Below are 20536 nucleotides of genomic sequence, written 5' to 3'. Positions count from 1 at the left end.
GTCTGCTTCGACGTCTGCTGATCGTCTGCGTGTCATCTATGCACCCTGTGCTCATTGCATTACCCAAATGTGGTGAGAGGGCTCTTCAGATTTCAATTTAAAATAAAGTTGGAAAGCGATTCAACGTCTAGTTGAAGTCGACGAAAGACTACATGTTGAATCGTCTTCCAGAATTTTTTTATCAGTTATTGTTATCGCAATCATTATCAACACAGCCATACAGTGCTCACATAGACAGTGGCCCGAATTGCACATACCCAGTTTTACATACCCAGTGGCCCCAGAGGCAAAATGCACATTCTCCAGAACCGTCTGCATGAGAAGCAAACATTCGCTCGAAGGCGTGTTCAAGTGTGACAGAGGCCGTACGTGTGAGCCCGGTTAGCACTATCGTTGCCGGGACATTATTATTTTTTTTCGCTGGTTCTAAAGGACCACTAAAGCTTGAAATTAAATTTGTGTGGGTTAGTGAAGTGATTTTTCAGGATTGCGTTTATTTGCCATGCAGGAAAAAAAGGCATGTCACCACAGCGGAGCAAAGTAAAAAAGAAAAAGAAAACCTACGTCCCGAAACTGCACAGTACGTGGGCATTCTTGCATCCCGCGGCCGCCACATGCGGGATCGAACCCGAGACCTAGCTCGCGCTAAAGCAGCGCAACGCGACTGAGCTACCGCGGTGCGGCGAGGGGGGGGGGGGGGCAAATTTATTCCAAAGTTGTAGTTTTCTTTTTTTTTTCGAATTTGGCCACACAGATTGCCATGCCAGTATACGCCAGTGTGACGTCATAGATTTCGAACTTTCAACGTTTGCCCCGATCAGCTATCTGGGAATGCTGAAACTTCTACAACTGTAACGAAGCACGCCAGTGGGAGAAGAAGCAGCCCCACCATCCCAGGGCGCATAACCGATGGCCCTCGATGGGTAACGTGTTGTGAGCTCGTTGGTTAGACGGGCGAACTTAATATGCAAGTCTTGTTTTAGGGCAGTGACAACCTTTGTAAGGTTATCTGCCAAGCAAGCTAAATTGTGGACGTGAATCAACTCCCAGATAAATTTAGCGACGTGGGACAGAAACAAAATGGCGAGAGACCACTCGGGCAGGCCAAGCCAGCGTTGGGTCATGCTGCCCGTAATCGTTGATGACGGGCAAGTATTCACATTTCTTCGATGAACTTAGCCCCCGGCCTCCACAAAATATAGAGCACATGTGTGCTGTTTCCACGGCACGTTTGTCATATAATCTATATGGCAAACGTTTGCCATGTAACTCTGGACCATCAAAATGTAATTTTAGGCGTCTGCTATCGTCCACCTTCATCGTCACCCGCATTTACCAATGAAATGCATGATGTAATTAGTTTCATTACAACAAAGTTTTCCTCTACACCTCTTATTTGGTAATTTCAGTTTTCCTAATATAGTTTGGAACAGTGATCTACCTAACTTATTATCATCCGCTTCTGATTCAAAAGAATTCTTGGGTGTGTGAACTACATTTTCGTTAACTCTATTAGTTACACAAGCCACAAGAATAACATCCAATCCCGCAAACATTCTACCTTTACTAATCGTCCCGATTATGCCTCTGCCATCCATTACTTACCCGGTATTAGTGACCGCTTATTGCTAAATATTCACTTTAGTACTTCGTTTCTTAAACTTCCGAAGAGTGAAAAAAGTAACTAGAGACTATAAGAGAGCCAACTTTGAAGCAATAAATAATGAGCCGAGTCTATTTCTTACCATATTGTTGAGTTATCTTTAAAATCGTAGTGTGCAGTCAAACTGGAATATGTTTTCGGCTGAGGCAAATCGCTTAATCAATAAACACATCCTAACCCGCACTATAACATACAACCCGCGCACGCATTGGTACAACAATCACTTAAAGTGACTATTCAACAAAAAAAGACAACTGTTTCGTTCCACGAAGCAATCACCCGCTGAGTCAGGTTGGAAAGATCCAACGTCTGTGTAGCCACACTCAAATACGCTAAAGAAACATTCATATCAACCACATTAGCATCTATGCTGATAAATAACGTAAAAAAAATTCTGGCGCGTCATACATCCGCTTTCTGATGATTCCGTCAAATGCTCCGTCAATTCCGTCAATTGCTTTCTGACAATTGCTCTGGTAACCCTGTTCCGAAAAACCTATGCGCAATTCCTCTGAATAATATCTTTGTTAAAAATTTCTTGTGCAGTTCTGATATTGAACTACCTGTCTTGATTGACCATACATTTTTAACTGTGCCTCCAGTGACTGTTGAAGCTTCCGGAGTTATTCGACTAATAGATTCATTGAAGATACATTCGTCACCCGGCTTTGATAACATCAGTGCTAAATTTTTGAAAAACACCTGCTCTTATAGTTCCATCATATTAACTAAAATATTTCAGCAATCACTCAACACATCTACTGTTCCGTCAGAATGGAAAGCAGGAAAGATTATTCCTTTGCATAAATCTGGCAACAAAAAATAGCCTACAAATTATCGCCCGATATATCATTAACCAGTACCTGCTGCAAACTACTAGAACATATTATTTTTACTAACCTTGTGGATTTTCTTGAGTCTAATTCATTGTTTCGCCATCACAACACGGTTTTCGAAAGTCAATCAATGATTAACATTTAATCACAAACTAGACTAAATACTTGACCGTCCTTCTCTTGCCCCCCATTGCATCTTTTAAGATTTTTCAAAAGCCTTCGACAAAGCGTGTCGCAAAACGTTTACTTTTACTTTTTATACTATAACTAAGCAAATTAAACCTCGATCATAACATTCTAAAATGGATTGAGTCATTTCTTGCTAACCGTTCCCAGTTCGTAAGAGCTAATGGTCATGACTCACCTTATAGCGACGTTCAGTCCGGTGTGTCACAAGGCTCCGTCCTGGGACCTCTATTATTCCTTATCTGTATTAATGACTTACCTTCACCAACAACATCTGACGTACACTTATTAGCAGACGGCTGTGTAATCTTCAGAGAAATAACTAACGAACAAGACATCACCCTGCTTCAGGCCGATCTTAACAACGTCAGCAATTGGTGCCGATTGTGGCGAATGGAGCTCAACATTAATAAGTGCAAATTTGTGAGAGTATCCCGATCTAAAGGTAACCTGCCTGTGTACTACTTGAGTAACGTTGCTTTAGAATCGACCAATTCATATAAGTACTTAGGTGTGCGTATAACATCTAAATTAACGTTGAATCACCCGTTGGATATACAATTAACCAAGCCAACCGCTAGGATAGTACTTACGCCGCAACCTTTCTGGTACTCCCGCTTCTTTAAAATTACTATTTTATAAAACCCTGTTACGGCCAAAATTAGAATATACTGCAGCTGTATTTGACCCATTTCACGAAAACCTAATACATTCCCTTGAACTAATCCAAAACAACGCAACTCGTTTTACTCTTAGTAACTACAACTGGGCTGCGAGCGGATCTTCGATGAAATCGAATCTGGACTTCAGCCGCTAGCAACACGTGGAAGAATTTCCCGCCTTTCATTTTTTTTTTCATAAGATGTATCACCACCCTACACGTCATCCGAAATTCATGTCGCGACCATATTGCTTATCTCACCGTATAGATCGTCAGCATAAAGTTACAATTGGTGCATGTAACACGACATATCTTTTTACATTCATTTTTACAACGTACGCCAAAGATTGGAATGAACTTTTCTCTGATATTGCTTCCATTAGTAACAATGATAATTTTTGAAAGCACTAGCTAACACTGTAGAATAGCAAACATTTGTACGAGCCACTGTTGGTTGTTTTCTTTTTTAATGTTGCTTGTATATGTAATGTTCTATTACTGTATTTATCATACTTTCAGCTAACATTGTATAATTATCAAATATTGTGTATAAGCTCGTAATATATTTCCTTCTTATTTTTTGTATAACCTACTCACTCTCCTCTCTAATGCCGAAAGGCCCTGAGGGTAAATAAATAAGTAATTCAGGCAGGCTTGTAGGCACATTTTTTTATAACGAACGAGTAACACCTGAAAAAACATCTTTTATATACTACTTGCAATGGGAGAGAAACGACAAGGCTGAATGCATTTTAGGTTCTTATGTGAGATGGTGCTATTTTGCACCTGCCATCATGACCAGTAATTAGTGCGGCATACAGGTGTAATTTAGCGGGGTGGGAACTTGGGCAAGTTGGTGATCCATATTAAACTTGCTAAAAAGCGTTGCAGCCGTGTTTGTTTTACCTGTTTCTTCGTCCTGTATCCTGCAGGGCTTAAACGCACCATCATGCACCAATTAAAAAAAAAATCTTGGCGCGTGATATGCAAATGCCACGTAGCTGGTAAGAACCAAGGTAATATTGTTTGCCGTCGTTTGGAGATACTCCGATTACCTTTTGCAATTGACCTAATTACATAATTAGACTCAAATAATGAATCAACTTCTCAAATATTACGTGTAGATGAAAAGCGTCAATGAGAAAATTGTAGAGCAACCTGAAAAACTCCCGTTACACATTTCTGTTGTGCAATGCGTGCTACATGAAAGTGTTTTTCCGAGCACGAAAGAAGCCCGCGAATGCACGCGAAATTGGGCCGCGACTGGCCAAGGCACTTTGTGATGCACAAAATGAGTTACGGTTAAGCTTCATTTTGTTTTTGTTCCTACATAGTTTTCTGTCACAGAATTAGTGTTTCTAATGCTTTAAGCAGCAGGAATATTCTCGCTCACGTGCTTTTGTTTGCAGGCACGGTAGCAGGAATGATAACTGCTTCGCAAGGTCTGGAGTTGGATCGTGACACATGTTATGCCGTGAAGTGACATATCGTTTTCATAGCATGCATGCTTTAGTTTAGTGGTACAAGCAGCAGCTGCTGTTTTCTCGCACAGCGCGGTGAGTTGCCAGGTTATTATTCGTTCGCAGGAAATGTAGAAGCAGCTGCAAACAGTGCTCGTTCCAGCTTTGGAGCGTTCCACCTGCGCACAACGCCGCCAGTTTGCTTTCCGACACTGTGCACACTGGTTCAATTCGTTTCCAAGTCATGTATTTACACTAATACAACTGAATTTGCCAACAGAAACCCTTCGCTAAATTTTGGAAATCTGCTGGAAGGAACTCAACTTGGTACGATTGGTTAGTATTCACTTTTCACCGGGTTTGAGAATTTCTACTGGCGACATGTGTCTGTGTGTTTCCAAGCCCAGGCCCTCAAGAGAGAGAGAGAGAGAGAGAGAAAACATTTATTTATTATGAGTTTGGGCGACTTCCTCGCAGGGTGGAGCCCTTAGTTCAGGGCGCCATTGGCTCGCGCCACTCCGCGTGCCCGCCGGATCAGCCGTCGCTGCTCTTGCGGGTCTGAGCTGGTCAGCGCAGTCTCCCAGGAGGACGGGGAAGGTGAAGGAATAGGGGAGTAGCCCGGAGGGTGTGGGCACTCCCAGGTGCAATGATATACTGTGGGCTTTGCTCCACAATAGGGACAGTATGAGGGATATTGTGTTGGGTGGAAGAGGTGAAGATAAAAGAGGCAGGGAAATGAATTAGTTTGACGCTGTCGCCACGCGACGGCATCTTCTCGATTAAGGGAATTATGTGGTGGAGGGAAGTGCCTCCTGGTATCTCTGTAATATTGTAGAGTTTCAGTGTAGTTCAGCGGTTCTGTCGGTGCGTCGTCTGGGTACTACACTGCGTACTACATCGAACTAGCGCCAGTCATTGAACGCAGACGTATCAGCCAAATATAAAAAGAAGGTGCACCCCGACTCACAAACGGAACTCTAATTTGTTTTATACCAAGACGCACTGACCAGGTAACTTTACAGTGTTTAGGCCTCGTTCTGTCAGAGCAGAACATCCGTATACAGCTTCTGAAAGCACGACAGACGTTACTGCTTATACATTGTGAGATGTTATATGTGATACAATGCGACACGAGTCGCAGTGTGGAGTTGCCTATGAAGGTCGAAAACAGTCAAGTATGTTCCTGTAGCAATGGAGCAACGCCGCGGACAAATGCTTGCACATTTTGGAGGCCCGCCACACACAAACACTTAATTTTTTAAAACCTCCGGCTCGCTTGAAAGGCCCTTTGTCCAAAAAAATCTGACGCGGCTCGCTGGGCAGGCCGGATGTTTGCACGCACAGCGCAACTATTTCCGCGATTTCGTCGCTCAAATACGTGAGACCGATCAAAATAAGGTGATCGGCAGCAATGACTCTTTCGGCTTCCACATAACAACTCGATTCGACGCCAGAAAATGGAAACGTGACCACAGCACCAAGCGAAAGAGCCGCGGTGAACCCGGATGTTGTAGCCATCTTTGTTTGTTTGGAAAGTGTTGCCAGCTCAAGTAGTCGATTCTGGAGTTACCAATAGTCCAGCAGTAGCGTTAAGTGTTTAGAGTTCATCGTGAGCATATGGTGCAGTGGTCATCCTTAGTACTTACGTCCCATAAGAATCTAGGACGTTCGTATCTTTCCGGGACACCCAAACTCTATGGGGACACCCATGGAATTTTGTGTCGTCTGGGTAGCAACGACACTGTGACGTTTGCGAGACGAAGACGCCATGACGAGAGTTGGATGATGAAATTAGAATGACGACCGCGAAATTAGAATGACAGTCACTGAAGTGAGGGGAAGCGCTAGGCTCCGACGTCACTCAAGATCTGAAAAAAAAAAAAGAAACAGTCGACAGTCGCTTTACCACTGCCGCACAGTCACTGCTTGTGCGCCGCCATTCCAGTGCTTCAAAATTTCGCGCCACTCTTGTCAAACTCTCGAAGACAGTTAATCGAACAGGTTAAGTCGGCTAAACGAAAGGTGGACATCGATCAAGATTAATCGTTTCGCGGGATACAATTTATCGATAGAATTTTGTTGATTAATCATCCATCGATATTACCAACCCTGGACGACGATGGCGTGGCGAGAGTCAAGCTAGGAATGAAAGCGATGCAGCTACCATGAGGACACATTTTATAGTGACCCAAGCTATCAGTCAACTTGGGCCATTGGGTATGTTAATTACTGCTGTGAACGCGTGGCGCTTGTTGTTTGTGGCGGTTCTCAAGGGCATGACGCAACGCTTGGGTTAAACGTTCGCGCGCCTAGCTGAGCTGGTAAAACCGGCTAACTTTCACTTGCTCGCAAGTACAGCCAACCTTACTGTCGTATTTGACACTTGTTTATCTAAGGATTCATCAGTTTTTGACCTCCAGCGTTCCTTCCGGTGATACTTTTTCCTCACTTGGCATTTGCTGTCTGCGGTCGAGAGCGAACTGTTCCGGCAACAATGTAGCTCTCGGAGCAGCCGGAAACTCGATCGTCATCGCGCGAGCGTGCCGCCTCCGCTACGGAAAAGTATGGAGGACATTTCTTTGCCCCACGACACAAGAGTCGAAGATATTTTAGCCGACTATTTCACAAAGAAGATCGAAGGAAAGGACGCAGAGGCCAAGGAGAAGCGCTCCGACTCGCAGCACAGTTCCAAGTCCAAGAAGTCCAAGAAGCGGAAGCACAAAAAGAAGAAAAAACACAAATCACGAAAAGCTCATTCAGGGAACGTGAGTGTTTCGCTCCTTACTGTGAATGGCGTCGTTAATTGACCGCGCCTCGAATGCCGCGTTGCAGGAGATTTATTACCTAACGTTGAAGTCTGCCAGTGCGTTATTGTACGTCAGCATTTGGTCGCCGTGTCGGAATGGCGGCTGTTGTGCGGCGAGGCTTGGTGCTTGTTTTCCCGCATCGTTTCAGTGTAGCGGCGGTGTAGTGCGCCGTGGCTGTAGTAAACCGTGCGCGTTGCCATGCTACGCAATGCGCGGATGGTAAAACATCTTTTTTTAAACTCTAGTCTCGCGTTTATCTTTATGTCGCTCGTGTTCGATTGCGGGTCTTGTTTAGGGATCCGAAGGGTGATTAGTTGCTATCCTGGAACTGCCGCGAGTATCGAGATGATGGTCGTCAGTGCTTGCTGACGTTTTCCCGGTTATTTTGATGCGCTCTGAACGAAGAATAAGTGCATTCGTCATCGCATTTGTAAATCTTGCCTCGTGTTCATAATGTTCATAGAACAATGAACTAGATATATTTGTGCATATATATTTCTTTTGCAGTGTTGATGTTCAAATGTATTGCTTAAAAAAAGCACATTGTTTACGTTGCCGGGCGCAGCGTCGAACTGATTATATAGTAAGCTTCAGCCGCTGAGGCTAGGTGACTGTAGAATTAGCGTTTCTGATGATAAGCGCCGTAGGGCTGAGTGCGAGGACAATGATGACGCAGTATTAGCGTTCATACGTGTCTAGTTGCGAGGAACACTAGATTGGCTGAAGGTGTAAGGGAATGCCACATTTGAAATTTAAACTAGAGGTGCAGAATACTTGTTCATTAACAGTGACTGTAATGAGGCACATGGTTATCAAATTGATAACGACGCTAAAGAGTATGACCTTTTCAGTAATTGAGAGGAAGACATTCTTAGAAGACTGCTTAACCATTACTGCAGCCTTCTGGACATGCTAAGAAATACTGACTGTGTGCAGAGGTGAACCCACGAAGTCAGCTGAATTGCACGGTTGGCAAATGGTTTTTCAATTGACAGAAGTATGCGAAAATACTTCAACCTGCAGCAGTAGCTCAGTGGTGACAACATCCTCTTGCTGCTAACATAACCGAGTCAAACAGCCGAATATATGCAAACGAGATAAAATGGAACGTAAACCACCAGGATATTGCCTTTTTGTAGTTGCAGCAAATACTTTGAAGCGTAACCTAAGAAGCGACCAATATGCTCAACTGAAATATTACTTATGCAAGGTACAGAAAATGCCCAAGTCTGGTCCTCTTTCCTATTTTTCTGTTTTATTCCTCTCTCCTTTTTCTTTCACTCTTTGACCCCCTTTTTTTATAATGTGCTGTTAGTGCAAAATAGATGCCACTGGAGCAACTGTAGCATCCAACATCACTGCTGCTGTACCATTTCATAGTGCAGTGATTACATGCATTTTTGTTGGTAGGTAGGTACTTGTAGTAGGATGCTGCAAGAATGGGCATTCCTACAAACAGCAACAAATTAATAGAGCATGAACGCCTTGACATGAGAGTGCACGACTGTGGAGCTCTGTTTCCACAACCACGGTAGCCCAGAGGCTATGCCATTGCGCTGTCGTGTACAAAACCTCGGATTTGATCTGGACTCTGGCAGGCGTTCCTCATACTCAGATTGTGGTTTTGGCATGCGAAATACCCAAATTTAGTTTGCAGCTCTGTTGCCATTCCAGCTGTGCCTAAAATTTTTTCTCCTGGGGGTACACTTGCCCTTTGAACTACAGACCACTAAATGAGGAAAAGAGAATTTGCTTTAGTGTGGCTGAGATAAAGAAATGAAGTCATTGGCTTAAGACACATTTAGCCATTTCCCCGTCTAGGGCAAATGTGCAGCCTGTAAGCACACTTTTGAGAATAGGAAGTTTCCATGTTGTGTATTGCTGAGGCAGAATTCTGCAGTGGATCAATCTCACAGTGGTCACAAAGCTTGCTTACAGTTTCTTCTGGTTTCACAATATCAGTAGTTTTTGCTACTTTACTACAATACCTGGATCCTTGGCAGATGTTAAGGGACATCAAGAGAAATACTAAACAAGTTAAGCGAAAACTTTTATTTCTATTTGGAATAAAAAAATGATGTTGATTTCTGCTTGAGAACATAAACTTCAAACTTCTCTTTCTTGAATTACATGCTGAAATATTGTTACCAATACATCTGTGTGACATCACGGATTTCAAATTATTTCCTCGTGTTTGAGATACTTTTGTGCAGGCAAATTTCTATGCACTTGCTAGGTTGAGTCTTGTTTAGAATGCAATGTAGTCCGTTGCTTACCAATAAACAATTAACTAGGCCTGCATAGGCACCGTCAAAAATCAGGTCATGTTGAGATAGTCTGGAAAGCTCAAGGCGGTGTTGCTACCTGTCTTTTGTTCTCATCCTTTAAGACTTACCGAGCCTCATTGCATGTTAAGAATTGTTGGTTTGCTGTTGCAGGAAGTTAGTTTGCAAAGGCAGTTTATAATAGCATTCCTCCTTGCATCCTTTGAAATCAGATGTCAAAGTTAGCTCTATCGCAAATTTTGCTGGCCATCTTTTTTTTTTCTTTTAAAGCACATGCTGTGAAATTATTTTATAGGTGTATGACTTTGTTATCTCATGTTTGTGTACAATTGCAAGCAAATGAAAATGTCATATGATCAATTGTTTAGCCATAGCTGGTGTCCACTCTGATTAGGGCTACAACTACCGGTGAACATTGTTGCAGCAGCGAAGTCTTGAAGTCTAGGTGGAATCGGTCAGTAAATAGATCTCATCGCACTCGCAGCATGTGCACACACTTTCTGGCAGCACTGTGATGCCTGGTAGTCATTGCTGCCTCACTGCTCTGTTTAGATATGAGGAATCTTTGAGAGGAACTGACGAATTCTGCAGCAGTGAAAGTTAGTTTCATTGGGTGTAGCTTTTTATCTTACATCAACGTGCACAATGTGCAGTATTTTTGGTGGTCAATGGTGGCACAAGTCTGTTTCGAAACACGTGTCCATTTTAATTGGAACATGCAGTGATCACTTTGCCTGGTAGAAAAATGGTCACAAGCTTCAAAATAAACTATTGTGAATTAGTGACAAGTGCGTCCTGCCAGTTCTTTTGTCCTCATCAACGATGCACTGTCTACTGCTTGTAAAGGCATCTGTTGAGGATACTTCGTTGCTTGGTAGAGCCTGTGACTTACAAAGGCAGTCCTGCAGTTTTGACAACGAAGCTGTTAATGCAACTAAAAGCACTCAAGAACTTTATATGCAAGTTTTTGCGCTATTCTGAAAAAAAAATCTAGATCACTCACGAAATTCATATTTTGAAGAAATGTAGGGAATGTTAGTGGCAATATGCAGGCAAGATTTGTGATGTGCATGTCGATTGGGGGTTAGGTGAAGATTGCCAAACCCTCATTTTCGGTCCACTTAAAGGCATTACATGAAATGCTTGCAAAGTTTCCTTGCTTCCCTGGTAGCAACAGAAATGGTACAGATTTCCCGTGTAGAGGAAGGGGGGGCACTCTATGAGTGACATGCACCAAAAGTTTGAAGTGTGTAGGTTAGTTATGCGCTCTGAAAACAATTACTAATTGGTTGATTAATGGTTAACCCAATTTTTGTGCTTTATACGAGGCATGTAGTTGTTTTTCCGGCCTTCTCGGTGAACTATGTGAGCCAGGTTGTCTATATTTAGTTGACGTAGGAAGTATGTTAAGAGGGTTGAAACTAAATGTTTAATGTGTGCAGGTTAATTACAGCCTTTGAAGAAAATTACTTACTCAAGGATTCCAGAGTGTCATACCACTGTTACCCGCAATGTTTCCTAGAGTCTTTAAACAACTGTGCGAGACAGCAACTTCCAATTCAACGAATATAGGGTAAACATTGAATGTAATATGTGGCAAAACTTTCACGTCTTAATTATAAGTGTTAAAAATACTTGATCAACCCTCGTTTTACCCATGCTTCATACGTTATATGAGCTTCAGAGTTGGTTCCTCTGGTGTCGATCCTAGGTTAACTAAACAAAGCACCTAATTTAGATTTATGGCAAATAAGGGGATTATTATGGGTAATGTGTATACAGAGTTCAGTGTTTGGCTTAATTGTGGGCTTTGCAATAAATTACACATGTAAGTGCTCTGGAGCATTATAAGACAACTTTGTGAGGGGTGCAATATTTAGACCGCTGCCCTGGCCTAACTGCAAAAGCCACCAAAGTAAAATTTAGTAAACTTGGCGGGAAAAGCTATGAAACGTTTGTGGGCATACTTAAATGCACGTGAATCAAATACAGCTTATGTAAAAAAGTTTATTTCTTTCATGTTATATCATTTTACGCTATGTTTCCCAGTGTCCTGGGGGAACCGTGCATTACAGAAAGTTTATATTTGGGGAAAATAAGGGGCACTTTAGGGGTTATTTGTAGATAACACACTACAGAAGATATGACTAAATTTTACGAGTGGTGCAATAAATATTGCACATTGGAATAACTAGAAATGACACCAAGATGAAACTTGGCTAAAAAGGGTGGGTGAACATAGTAAATCTGTGTGAGGCTATGCGCATGTGAATAAAATACAATTTTTGAAAAGCAATTCTAAATGAAGTGTTTGAACATGTCACACTGCCGTTGTCAGCCCGAGAAAACCTTGCGTCATATAAACTTTATATTTTGCATAAATTGCATTCATCTTAAGTTCAGTGAGTTGTGCAATTTTAATGTTTCTTCCTTAATTAAGGAGCACAACGTAATTATTCAACCTTGACATTTTCGGCATTTCCATACATTGTATGAGATTTGCCCAGTGACCGAAGCGAGACACCTTGTTTATGTTTGATGAGAGTAAGGGCATGTAATGGGTGATGTGTAGGAGTGTTCCATGTGATTGGGCTAATTGCCTTCTTTGGAGGAAGTTACACATGCGAGCGCTTTGAAGCAATGCGAGTGTCTTATAGACCTGCAAATGCCACCAAGATCAAACTTAGATAAAATATGGAGAAGGCTAGGGCAAATAAAATACAGCCTTTTCAAAAAAAATCCTTTACCAAGTGCTCGAAAGGTTCATATTGCCAATTTTTGCAATGTTTCCCAGTGTCCCGAGGGAACTCTAAATTGTATTTAAAAAATTAATAAATAAGGGGCATGACTTGGAGTTGCATATAGGCACAATTCAGACTGTTTGGGTTAATTACAGCCTGTATGATAAATTGCATGTTGAAGGCCTTCCAGAGCACATACAATTGAGTTTCCTGAGGGATGCCAAATTTCACACACAGTTTTGAACAAACCAGTCATATACAGGAAACAATTTCAAGTAAGAAGCATACAACTGAAGTGGTTCTTACTACTGCTCAATTGAAACAGGTTCGCTGGAAATTGGATTGTGATTCTGCGAGGTAGTAGAATGCTGCTGCAATGTTTTTTAATGATACGTCTTTTTGTCGTAACTGGTCTCGCATTTCTTCCACGTCATGCGTAAAGAGCAGCTTATGCCCTCCTGCTAAGTGACGTAGAAGCAGAGGTGTTGTAGCCATTTATGATTGTTACTTATTTAGCACGCAATATATATCGCGTCAAGAAAGCCCTGTTTTGCAGCTCATTGCAATAGGGACTCGCTATCTGCCGCACTCTATAGTGCTGTGCTTTTGAAATAGCACAAGCTGCATACCATTGTAAGGCATAGAATGGTGTGTTACTTGCTACCATTTTTGACAGTTGCTTGGGCTGTTCTTGTCTACACTTTCTGTAGTGCGATTACTTAGTAGAGTCAGAACGAAACAGCAACCTTATTATTATTATTTTTTGTTAAGAGAGCATGCTGTGGGGATGCCGTAAAGAGAAATTTAAGTGAAGCTAGTTGATTGTACTACTAGAACTTCAAATGGGCCAATGTCACCATCAGCGACACTTAGTGAGCCAGAAAAGAAGTGAGAATGAAAGATGGGGGGAGTGTAATGTTGAAACCCCTGCATTGTCGGACCACAATGTTGCAGATTTTGGCAGCAATCACTCAGCACTAGGTAACTGTCTGTTGATAAAATAAGTGACTATACTGCAGTCGTAAGTAAGCAATGATTCAAACTGGAAACTTGTGAAAGGTTTCAGGTATGTGAAAATGCAGGCAAATGCAAACAGCAGAGCATGTCTTGCGGTACTGTTTGCAACGTAAAATTTATTGCATTTAAATCTGTGGCGCAGTATGCCATTGTATCTTGTAAAATTTGGTTCCCGCAAATTGTTCCAAGATTTTGAAATGGGATCGAAACATTAGCACACTTAATTTACAGTATTTCAGCCTATGTGATGCATAGCTTATGGAAGATGGTGACACTGTCTTCTTAATGGCAAGGTTATGGATCTTCCCCCTGTCACCCTATTTAGAGCTAGCACCACATATTGTGGACAGTGAACATTGCGGGACAAAGCATGCTTGCTGCTCAGACACTTGTTTATAAGCGAACTGGTGAGATCTGCTGTGCTCTTAAAACAGTGTTAATTCTTAGAACTATGGCACTGCCTCATTAGTATGGCACTATCTTCTCTTGTAAGCTACAATTATGCATTCAGTGCTAATGACTTGTTTTTACAACATGATAGTTGCTAGAACAAAATGTTGCCTGTGCTGAAAAGAGTGTTGCGACATGGGCAGCCTTTCACAACAAACTATCTTTTATATTGTGTACAGGAGGAGGATGAACCTGCTCGCTCCAGTGCAGATGAATGCTGGGTGGAGGTAACGGTAGGCAACGCCAAGGAGAACTCGGCCAAGGATAAGTCAGATAGTACTGACAAAGAACCAAAGAAGAAACTCAAGAGTAAGAGCAAGCGTAAGGACACTAGCGCTTCTTCAAATACGGATGCTGTAGCTGGTCAAGATATGCCAAAGGGAGATAAGGATGGTGCATGCAAAGATGACGACCACAGCAGCAAAGGTGGCAGTGATCAGAAGGAGCCAACAAGTAAGGATAATGTTAAGCAGCAGGCTGAACACTCTGGGCGCTCATCCAGAAAGTCAAGCTCATCTACATCTCCGGCCAAGAGCAACCGCGCTTCAAGTAGCTCAGACTCTGACGATGACCACAAAAATGCGTCCACTGCAGAGCCTGCTAGCCATACTTCAGAAGCAGAGTCATCTAAAAAAACAACAAAAAAGAAAGGGCGAAGCTACAGGACAAAGCGCTGTCGATCGTCTGGCTCATCTGAATCATCCGAGGATGACCAAGACAAGCAGAGCAGAAGTCGAAGCCGAAGCCTATCGCACGGGGCGAGCCCTCGCCATTCCAGGCAGAACAGGGCACGTAGTTCCAGCAGAAGCCGGCATGACACTCAAAGCAAGGATTTGAGACGAGAAAGGAGCAAGAGCAGAGATGATAGAAAATATGACCGATCACGAGATCATTCTCGTAGTCCGAAAAGGTCGAGTCCCAGTAGAAGCCAGCGTCGCGGCCGAAGTCGCAGCCAGCAGAGCCGTAGCCCCGCAAGATTGAGGACTGGCCGCAGTCGCAGCCCAAGGCGGTCTGGAGGTCATCACAGTCGTAGCCCAAGACGTACTGAAAGTCTTCGCTGCCGTAGCCCGAGACGGTCTGAAGGTCTTCGCAACCGCAGCCCGAGGCGTACTGAAGGTCATCGCAGCCGTAGCCCGAGGCGTTCCGAAGGTCATCGCAGCCGCAGCCCAAGGCGTTCTGAAAATCGTCGCAGCCCTAGCCCAAGCCGTAGTCGAAGGTGGTCAGGAAGCAAGCACAGCCGAGGTAGAACATCACCGAGGCGTAGTCAAAGCCGAAAAAGGTCGGAAAGTAGGCAGCGAGGTCGCCGTAGTCAAAGCCCTAGCTCTAAGCAATCTCGACGAAGTACTAGTCGAGATAAAAAGCATGTCAGAAAAAGTCGAAGCCCTAAAGGAGAGAGGAAAAGTCGTAGTCGCAGCCGTAAGCGTTCAGTGAGCAAAGAAAGGCGCTCTTCACGGCATTCGAAAAGTGGCGAAAGGAATTCTTCAGATGATGGCAAGTCTGATGACAGAGATAAAAGCAGGGAGGAGAAGACTTCCACTGTAAAGGCTCCAGCATCTGATAAGAGCAGTGCAAGTTCTGTGGATGCAGACAGTAAACAAAAACAGACAAAGTCTGGAGAAGAGAAAGCTAAAAGGGACAAAGTGAGTGACAAAGAAAGTTCCACTGATGCTGGCAAAAACCAAGTAGTTCTTTACGGACCGTTTGAGGAAGAAGCTAGTTTTGATGAGGAACCAAGTCCTGAGAGAGCTGAACCAACTTCAAAAGTTTTGCAGCCTGAGACATGCTCAGGTGTTGCTGGCAAGACTTCGAAACATCAGCCAGCTACCAGTAGCCTTGATGCAGTGCCGCTTCCAGCAGAGCCTGTGGCCCAGTCAGAAGACACTCTGCTAGAGGACATGGACATTTCAGACTCGCCATCCTCCGGTGGAGTGCTAGAAGTAGAGGACAGCCTCAATCAGAACCTTCCTTCTGGAGAAAATCAGTGCTTGCCCTCCATCACTTCTCGGCATCAAACTGAAACCAGGGCCTCACAGCAATGTGTGCAACCGCAGAAGGTTGCCACACCTGAAGACACGTCAAAGAAGGCAACTCCTGTTAGAGCTGCAATTCCTTGGAATTATAATGAAGCACAGCCGCCACCACAGCCATGGGTGAAGCCTGAAGTAACTAAGCCCGTAGGGCAAGTCAGGCCTTTTGTTAGAGAGGTCAGTTCGAATGAGTCAGCAGTGCAAAAGGGTCTCTCGCAGGTTAAGCAGGATGGAGTTGGTGCTGTCATGGCTACAGTGCAGCCATCCACTGATCCTCCATTGAGTGCTCCCAGCAAGGCCACAAACAAAGCTGAAGAGCTGTCTGCTTTGGCAAGCCCTGCTGCAAAGGTGGCTGAGCAACCTTCTTTTCCTGATCTTTCAGCAAAGCTACTGCCACAAATGTCTCTCACGACTGTGCCGCCACCTGTAAATGTGCACGGTGGGGCATTGTATTCGGCTACTGTGATGCCAGTGCATGTCACTTCACAATGTGTGGGTATGCCAGGGCACGGTCAAGCTGGCCCTGGTGCTATGCCGCCAGTCACACAAGAAAAGCCCCCACATGTAATAGAGCAGCAGCAGCAGCAAAGTCCACCCCGTGTACAACAAAGCCGGGATAATCAGGGGTCAGACTCAGTGGACTCAAGTGGTGCTGCCTCCAAGGTTGTTGGCTTAACTGGAAGTGAATCAGTCCCTTCATCTCCCACCAAGGAGTCCAAAAATGCAGATACAGCTCCAGATGTAGGCGCTGCAGAGAACACCAAGGACACCAATGAGTCTGAGAGCTCGTCCAGAAGCTCTTCTCCAGCAGAGCAGCGAAGTCGAAGCAGTAGCAAGGAAAGATTGAACTCTCGCATGTCTAGAAGCTGTAGTGGGGACCGAGAAACCGCAAAAAGATCACGGAGTAGTGAATCTCAAAGCCCAAGCAATGACAGCAAGCGGCTGCGCAAGGATGACCGTACGGACTTGGAGAAAAGGAAGACAAAGAGTGAGAGTCATGATAGACGTGGCAGTGCAAGCCCAGACCGCAGTGCACGTGACAGTCGTGCTAGGAAGAAGAGCGTGAGCCCAGACAGAAAGCAGAGCAAGAGTCATGACCGTAAGAGGAGCAAGAGCCGTGACAAGAGGCGGAGTAAAAGCCGTGACAGAAGAAGCAAGAGTCGGGACAGATGTAGAAGCCATAGTCGTGATAGAAAGGGAAGCCCAAGCCGCAAGCGGAGGAGAAGCAAGAGTCGCGAAAGAAGACCAAGCAAAAATCGAGAACGAAAGAGAAGCAAGAGTCGGGACAGGAAAAGGAGCAAAAGTCGAGATAGGAAGAAGAGCAGGAGCCGGGAACGACAAAGGAGCAAAAGTCGTGAACGAAAAAGGAGCAAGAGTCGGGACCGGAGAAGAAGCAAAAGCCGTGATAGGAGGAGGAGCCGAAGCCGAGACCGGAAGAGAAGCAAGAGCCGTGAACGGCGTAGTAGTGCAGTGCGCAGTGGAGTGCGGTCGTCTCGAAGGAGAAGTGGCAGCAGGTCTCGCAGGAGCCGCAGCCGCGACCAATCCAAGAGACATAGCCGAAGCAGAGAGAGGATGCGCCCTCAGCGAAGCCAGAGCAGGGGCAGAGACTCAAGCAGGAGGAGATCTAGGGACAAAGAAATGCCTAGGGGATGCCTGATCCTGAAGGGATACAAGAACGAGCTTAGCAGTGAGTCCGAGAGCAGCCCCGAAAGAAAAAGCACAGTGAAGCCATCTTCGCCAATCAAAAAAAGACAGCGCAGGGAAAGTGATGCTGAAAGCGTGGACTCTGAGGAGGATAAGCCTGAAGACAACAGGGTGGCATCACCGATGATGTCCGACACTAGTAAGCCTGACGCAGATGGCAAGGGTGATTATTGCACAGATAGTGGCAAAGAGAAAGAACTTCAAAAGCTTGCGTCCTCTGAAACATTAGGGAGCAAGGATAAACTCAAGGATGCTCCATATGGGCCGCTTCCCCCAAATGAAGCCAGCACTTCTCCGCCAGTCATGGAAGTGCAGCACTCTGATGATAAAATGGATGATGAGCAGGATGTGCAGGCTGGCTCTGATGGTTGCTCACCAGTGAAAACGAAACCAGATGGTAAGGCACTTGGCGCTCCTGTTGTGAGCAGCAGTAGCACTAAAGAGAGCATTTGCTCGGTTAAGGACACCTTGGTGGCGAGTAGCGAAAGTCAGTCTGCCAGTCTTGGAGATTCCCAGGACAGCAAAACACGCAGAAGTCCAGAACCGAAGCAAGACCGACAAGAAAAAAGTGCAAATAAAGAAGACAAGGCACACTGTGAGAAGTTAATCATCCCAAGCGGTGAAAGCGCAGTGTCGAGCTCAACTGGCAGCCCTGGAGATCCAGAAGGGCAACCCAAAAGCAGGCCACTTTCTGGAACCTTGCACACAGATAAGTTGAATGAAGAGAATTCACCCTCTGAGCAACGTCCAGTGGCCTGCACAGATGACAGCGGTGTAAAGAAGCCAAGCACGATGACAGTCGACAAAGCTAGAGAAGCCAGCTGCAATGATGACACAAGGAGTACTTCAGACAGTGGACGCAAGAGCCGCAGCAGGAGTCCGTCAAGCACATCCTCCATTGAAAAAGCTAGGACAAGGAAGCAGTCTTCATCGTCAAGCAGGAGTCGAAGTCATGAGAGACACACTTCTAAAGAGCCGAGCAAAAGCAGAAGCACCTCTCCAGACAGCCCCGGTGTGGAGATGCGAGATGAAAGTCCAGAGAAAAAAAGCCAAGGCCAAGTCAAGAAAAGAAGCCGTAGCAGAGAAAAGAAGAGAAGCAAAAGTCGAGAGAAGAAACAAAGTCCCAGCCGTAGCAGGGAAAAAAAGAGGAGTCATAGTCGCGAAAAAAAGAGAAGCGTGAGCCGTGAGAAGAAAAGGAGCAAAAGTCGCGAGAGGAGAACGAGCCCTAGTCGAGATAGAAGTCGCCGCAGCAGGGAGAAGAAAAGAAGCAGAAGCCGAGAGAAAAAACGAAGTCCCAGCCGAGAAAAGAAGAGGAGTCGCAGTCGTGATAAACGAAGGAGTCGTAGCAGAGAGAAAAGGAGAAGCCGCAGCCGCGACAAGAAGAGGAGCCGTAGTCGGGACAAGAAGAGAAGCCGCAGTCGAGAGAAGAAGCGAAGCATAAGCAGAGAGAGGCGCAGGAGCCGTAGTCGAGACAGGAGGAGGAGCCGCAGTAGAGACAAGAAGATTAGCCCCATCCGAGACAGGAAGCGCAGCCGCAGCCGAGAGAGGAGGAGGAGTCGCGACAAGAAGAGTCCGAGTCGGAGCCGAGACAGGCGGAGGAGCCGGAGCCGAGAGAGGAGGCGTAGCAGGAGCCGTGCACGACGAAGCTGGAGTCGGGCCATGGAACTGCAACGCAGACGGAGTGCTGAACGATTGCGTAAGAAGAGCAGGAGCCCTCGGAAAAGAAGCCTGAGCAAGAGGAGGTCACCACCGCCACGTAAGAAGAGTCGCAGCCGCAGCCGCAGCCGGCGGCGTTCTAGAACACACAGTCCAGAAAGAAAGAGGAAGAGCCGCAGCCGTGAAAGGTACGTCGTGTGGATTTACTGCTGCTTTTTCTGGCACTGGTGCAAGGTTTGCCCCTTGTTATCTTGCTTGTTTCATATGCACTTGCACTCGTAACCAGCAGGTGTTCAGGTGTACTAAGGAAGCACGTCCCTATGCTGGGAAAAGAACTTCGCAAGGCTTGTCATTTCGGATGGAGAAATTAGCAGTTATTTCGTGCTGCGGTGCAGTATGGTTTTTCTGCACCCAGCAGCTTTTTCTTTAAATTGCACTGTGCACTAGGGAGTGGTTTCATGGTGTTGGTGGCTGGATCAACTTGACTGGGTGGGTTGCTCGTTCATTGTAGTATTAGTTCCCAATTCTGCTGCACACCGGGATTAATCAATGTGGTGCTGTTAAATGTAGCTGTGATCTTCAAGCCTTTGCCAGAGTGTTTATTGCCACTTTAGTTGCAGGGATGGAAGACCTTTGCTTAAAGCATCGTACAGGGTGTAACTTGAAAGCTAAGGTGCAAGGAGTGGCGGGAAGGAAAATGATAGGTGAAATGTGAGTAGATATGTTTTGGTTTTGGGTAAGAGGAAGAAGGTGAGTTTGGCAGATCATGCAATGCACGGAACTGATCAATGGTGGTCAGCAAAGCAATTGGATGTTGCAGATCATTGCTGTGCACACACACACCCAGCATGCAGAGAAGTGAAACCATGGCTATGTGTAATTGCAATTCTAGCCCTAGTAAATCACATCTTTGCCTTTGTAGTGAAAAACACAGCAACACAGTTGCAAGAATTATGATGAAAAATTTTTCGTTTGGCGAAGTGTGTTGTCTGCACGCATGCAAAAGGTTGCATTTATTCAGTGACTTTCACTTCTGTTTTTTA

The 20536-nt window shown here is 44.9% G+C and overlaps 1 protein-coding gene across 4 annotated transcripts in view; it reads left to right on the top strand.

Annotated features, from left to right (window-relative positions):
• Nucleotides 1–7296: 7296 nt before the first annotated feature.
• LOC142585335 (uncharacterized) overlaps nucleotides 7297–20536 on the top strand; it is a 69499-nt gene continuing 56259 nt past the window's right edge. Inside the window, exons 1-2 of one of the 4 annotated variants that reach the window (XM_075696024.1) lie at nucleotides 7297–7571; nucleotides 14286–19681. In XM_075696024.1, coding sequence (XP_075552139.1) covers nucleotides 7371–7571; nucleotides 14286–19681 — 5597 coding nt within the window. In that variant the 5' untranslated portion in view covers nucleotides 7297–7370. The remainder of the gene's footprint in view (nucleotides 7572–14285; nucleotides 19682–20536) is intronic. The other 3 variants (XM_075696025.1, XM_075696026.1, XM_075696027.1) reach the window with 3 other exon arrangements.

Source organism: Dermacentor variabilis, chromosome 6, assembly GCF_050947875.1.
Source record: "Dermacentor variabilis isolate Ectoservices chromosome 6, ASM5094787v1, whole genome shotgun sequence".
Lineage (NCBI taxonomy): Eukaryota > Metazoa > Arthropoda > Arachnida > Ixodida > Ixodidae > Dermacentor > Dermacentor variabilis.
Note: the sequence above shows the minus strand (reverse complement) of the source record. Positions and strands in the feature narration are given on the sequence as shown.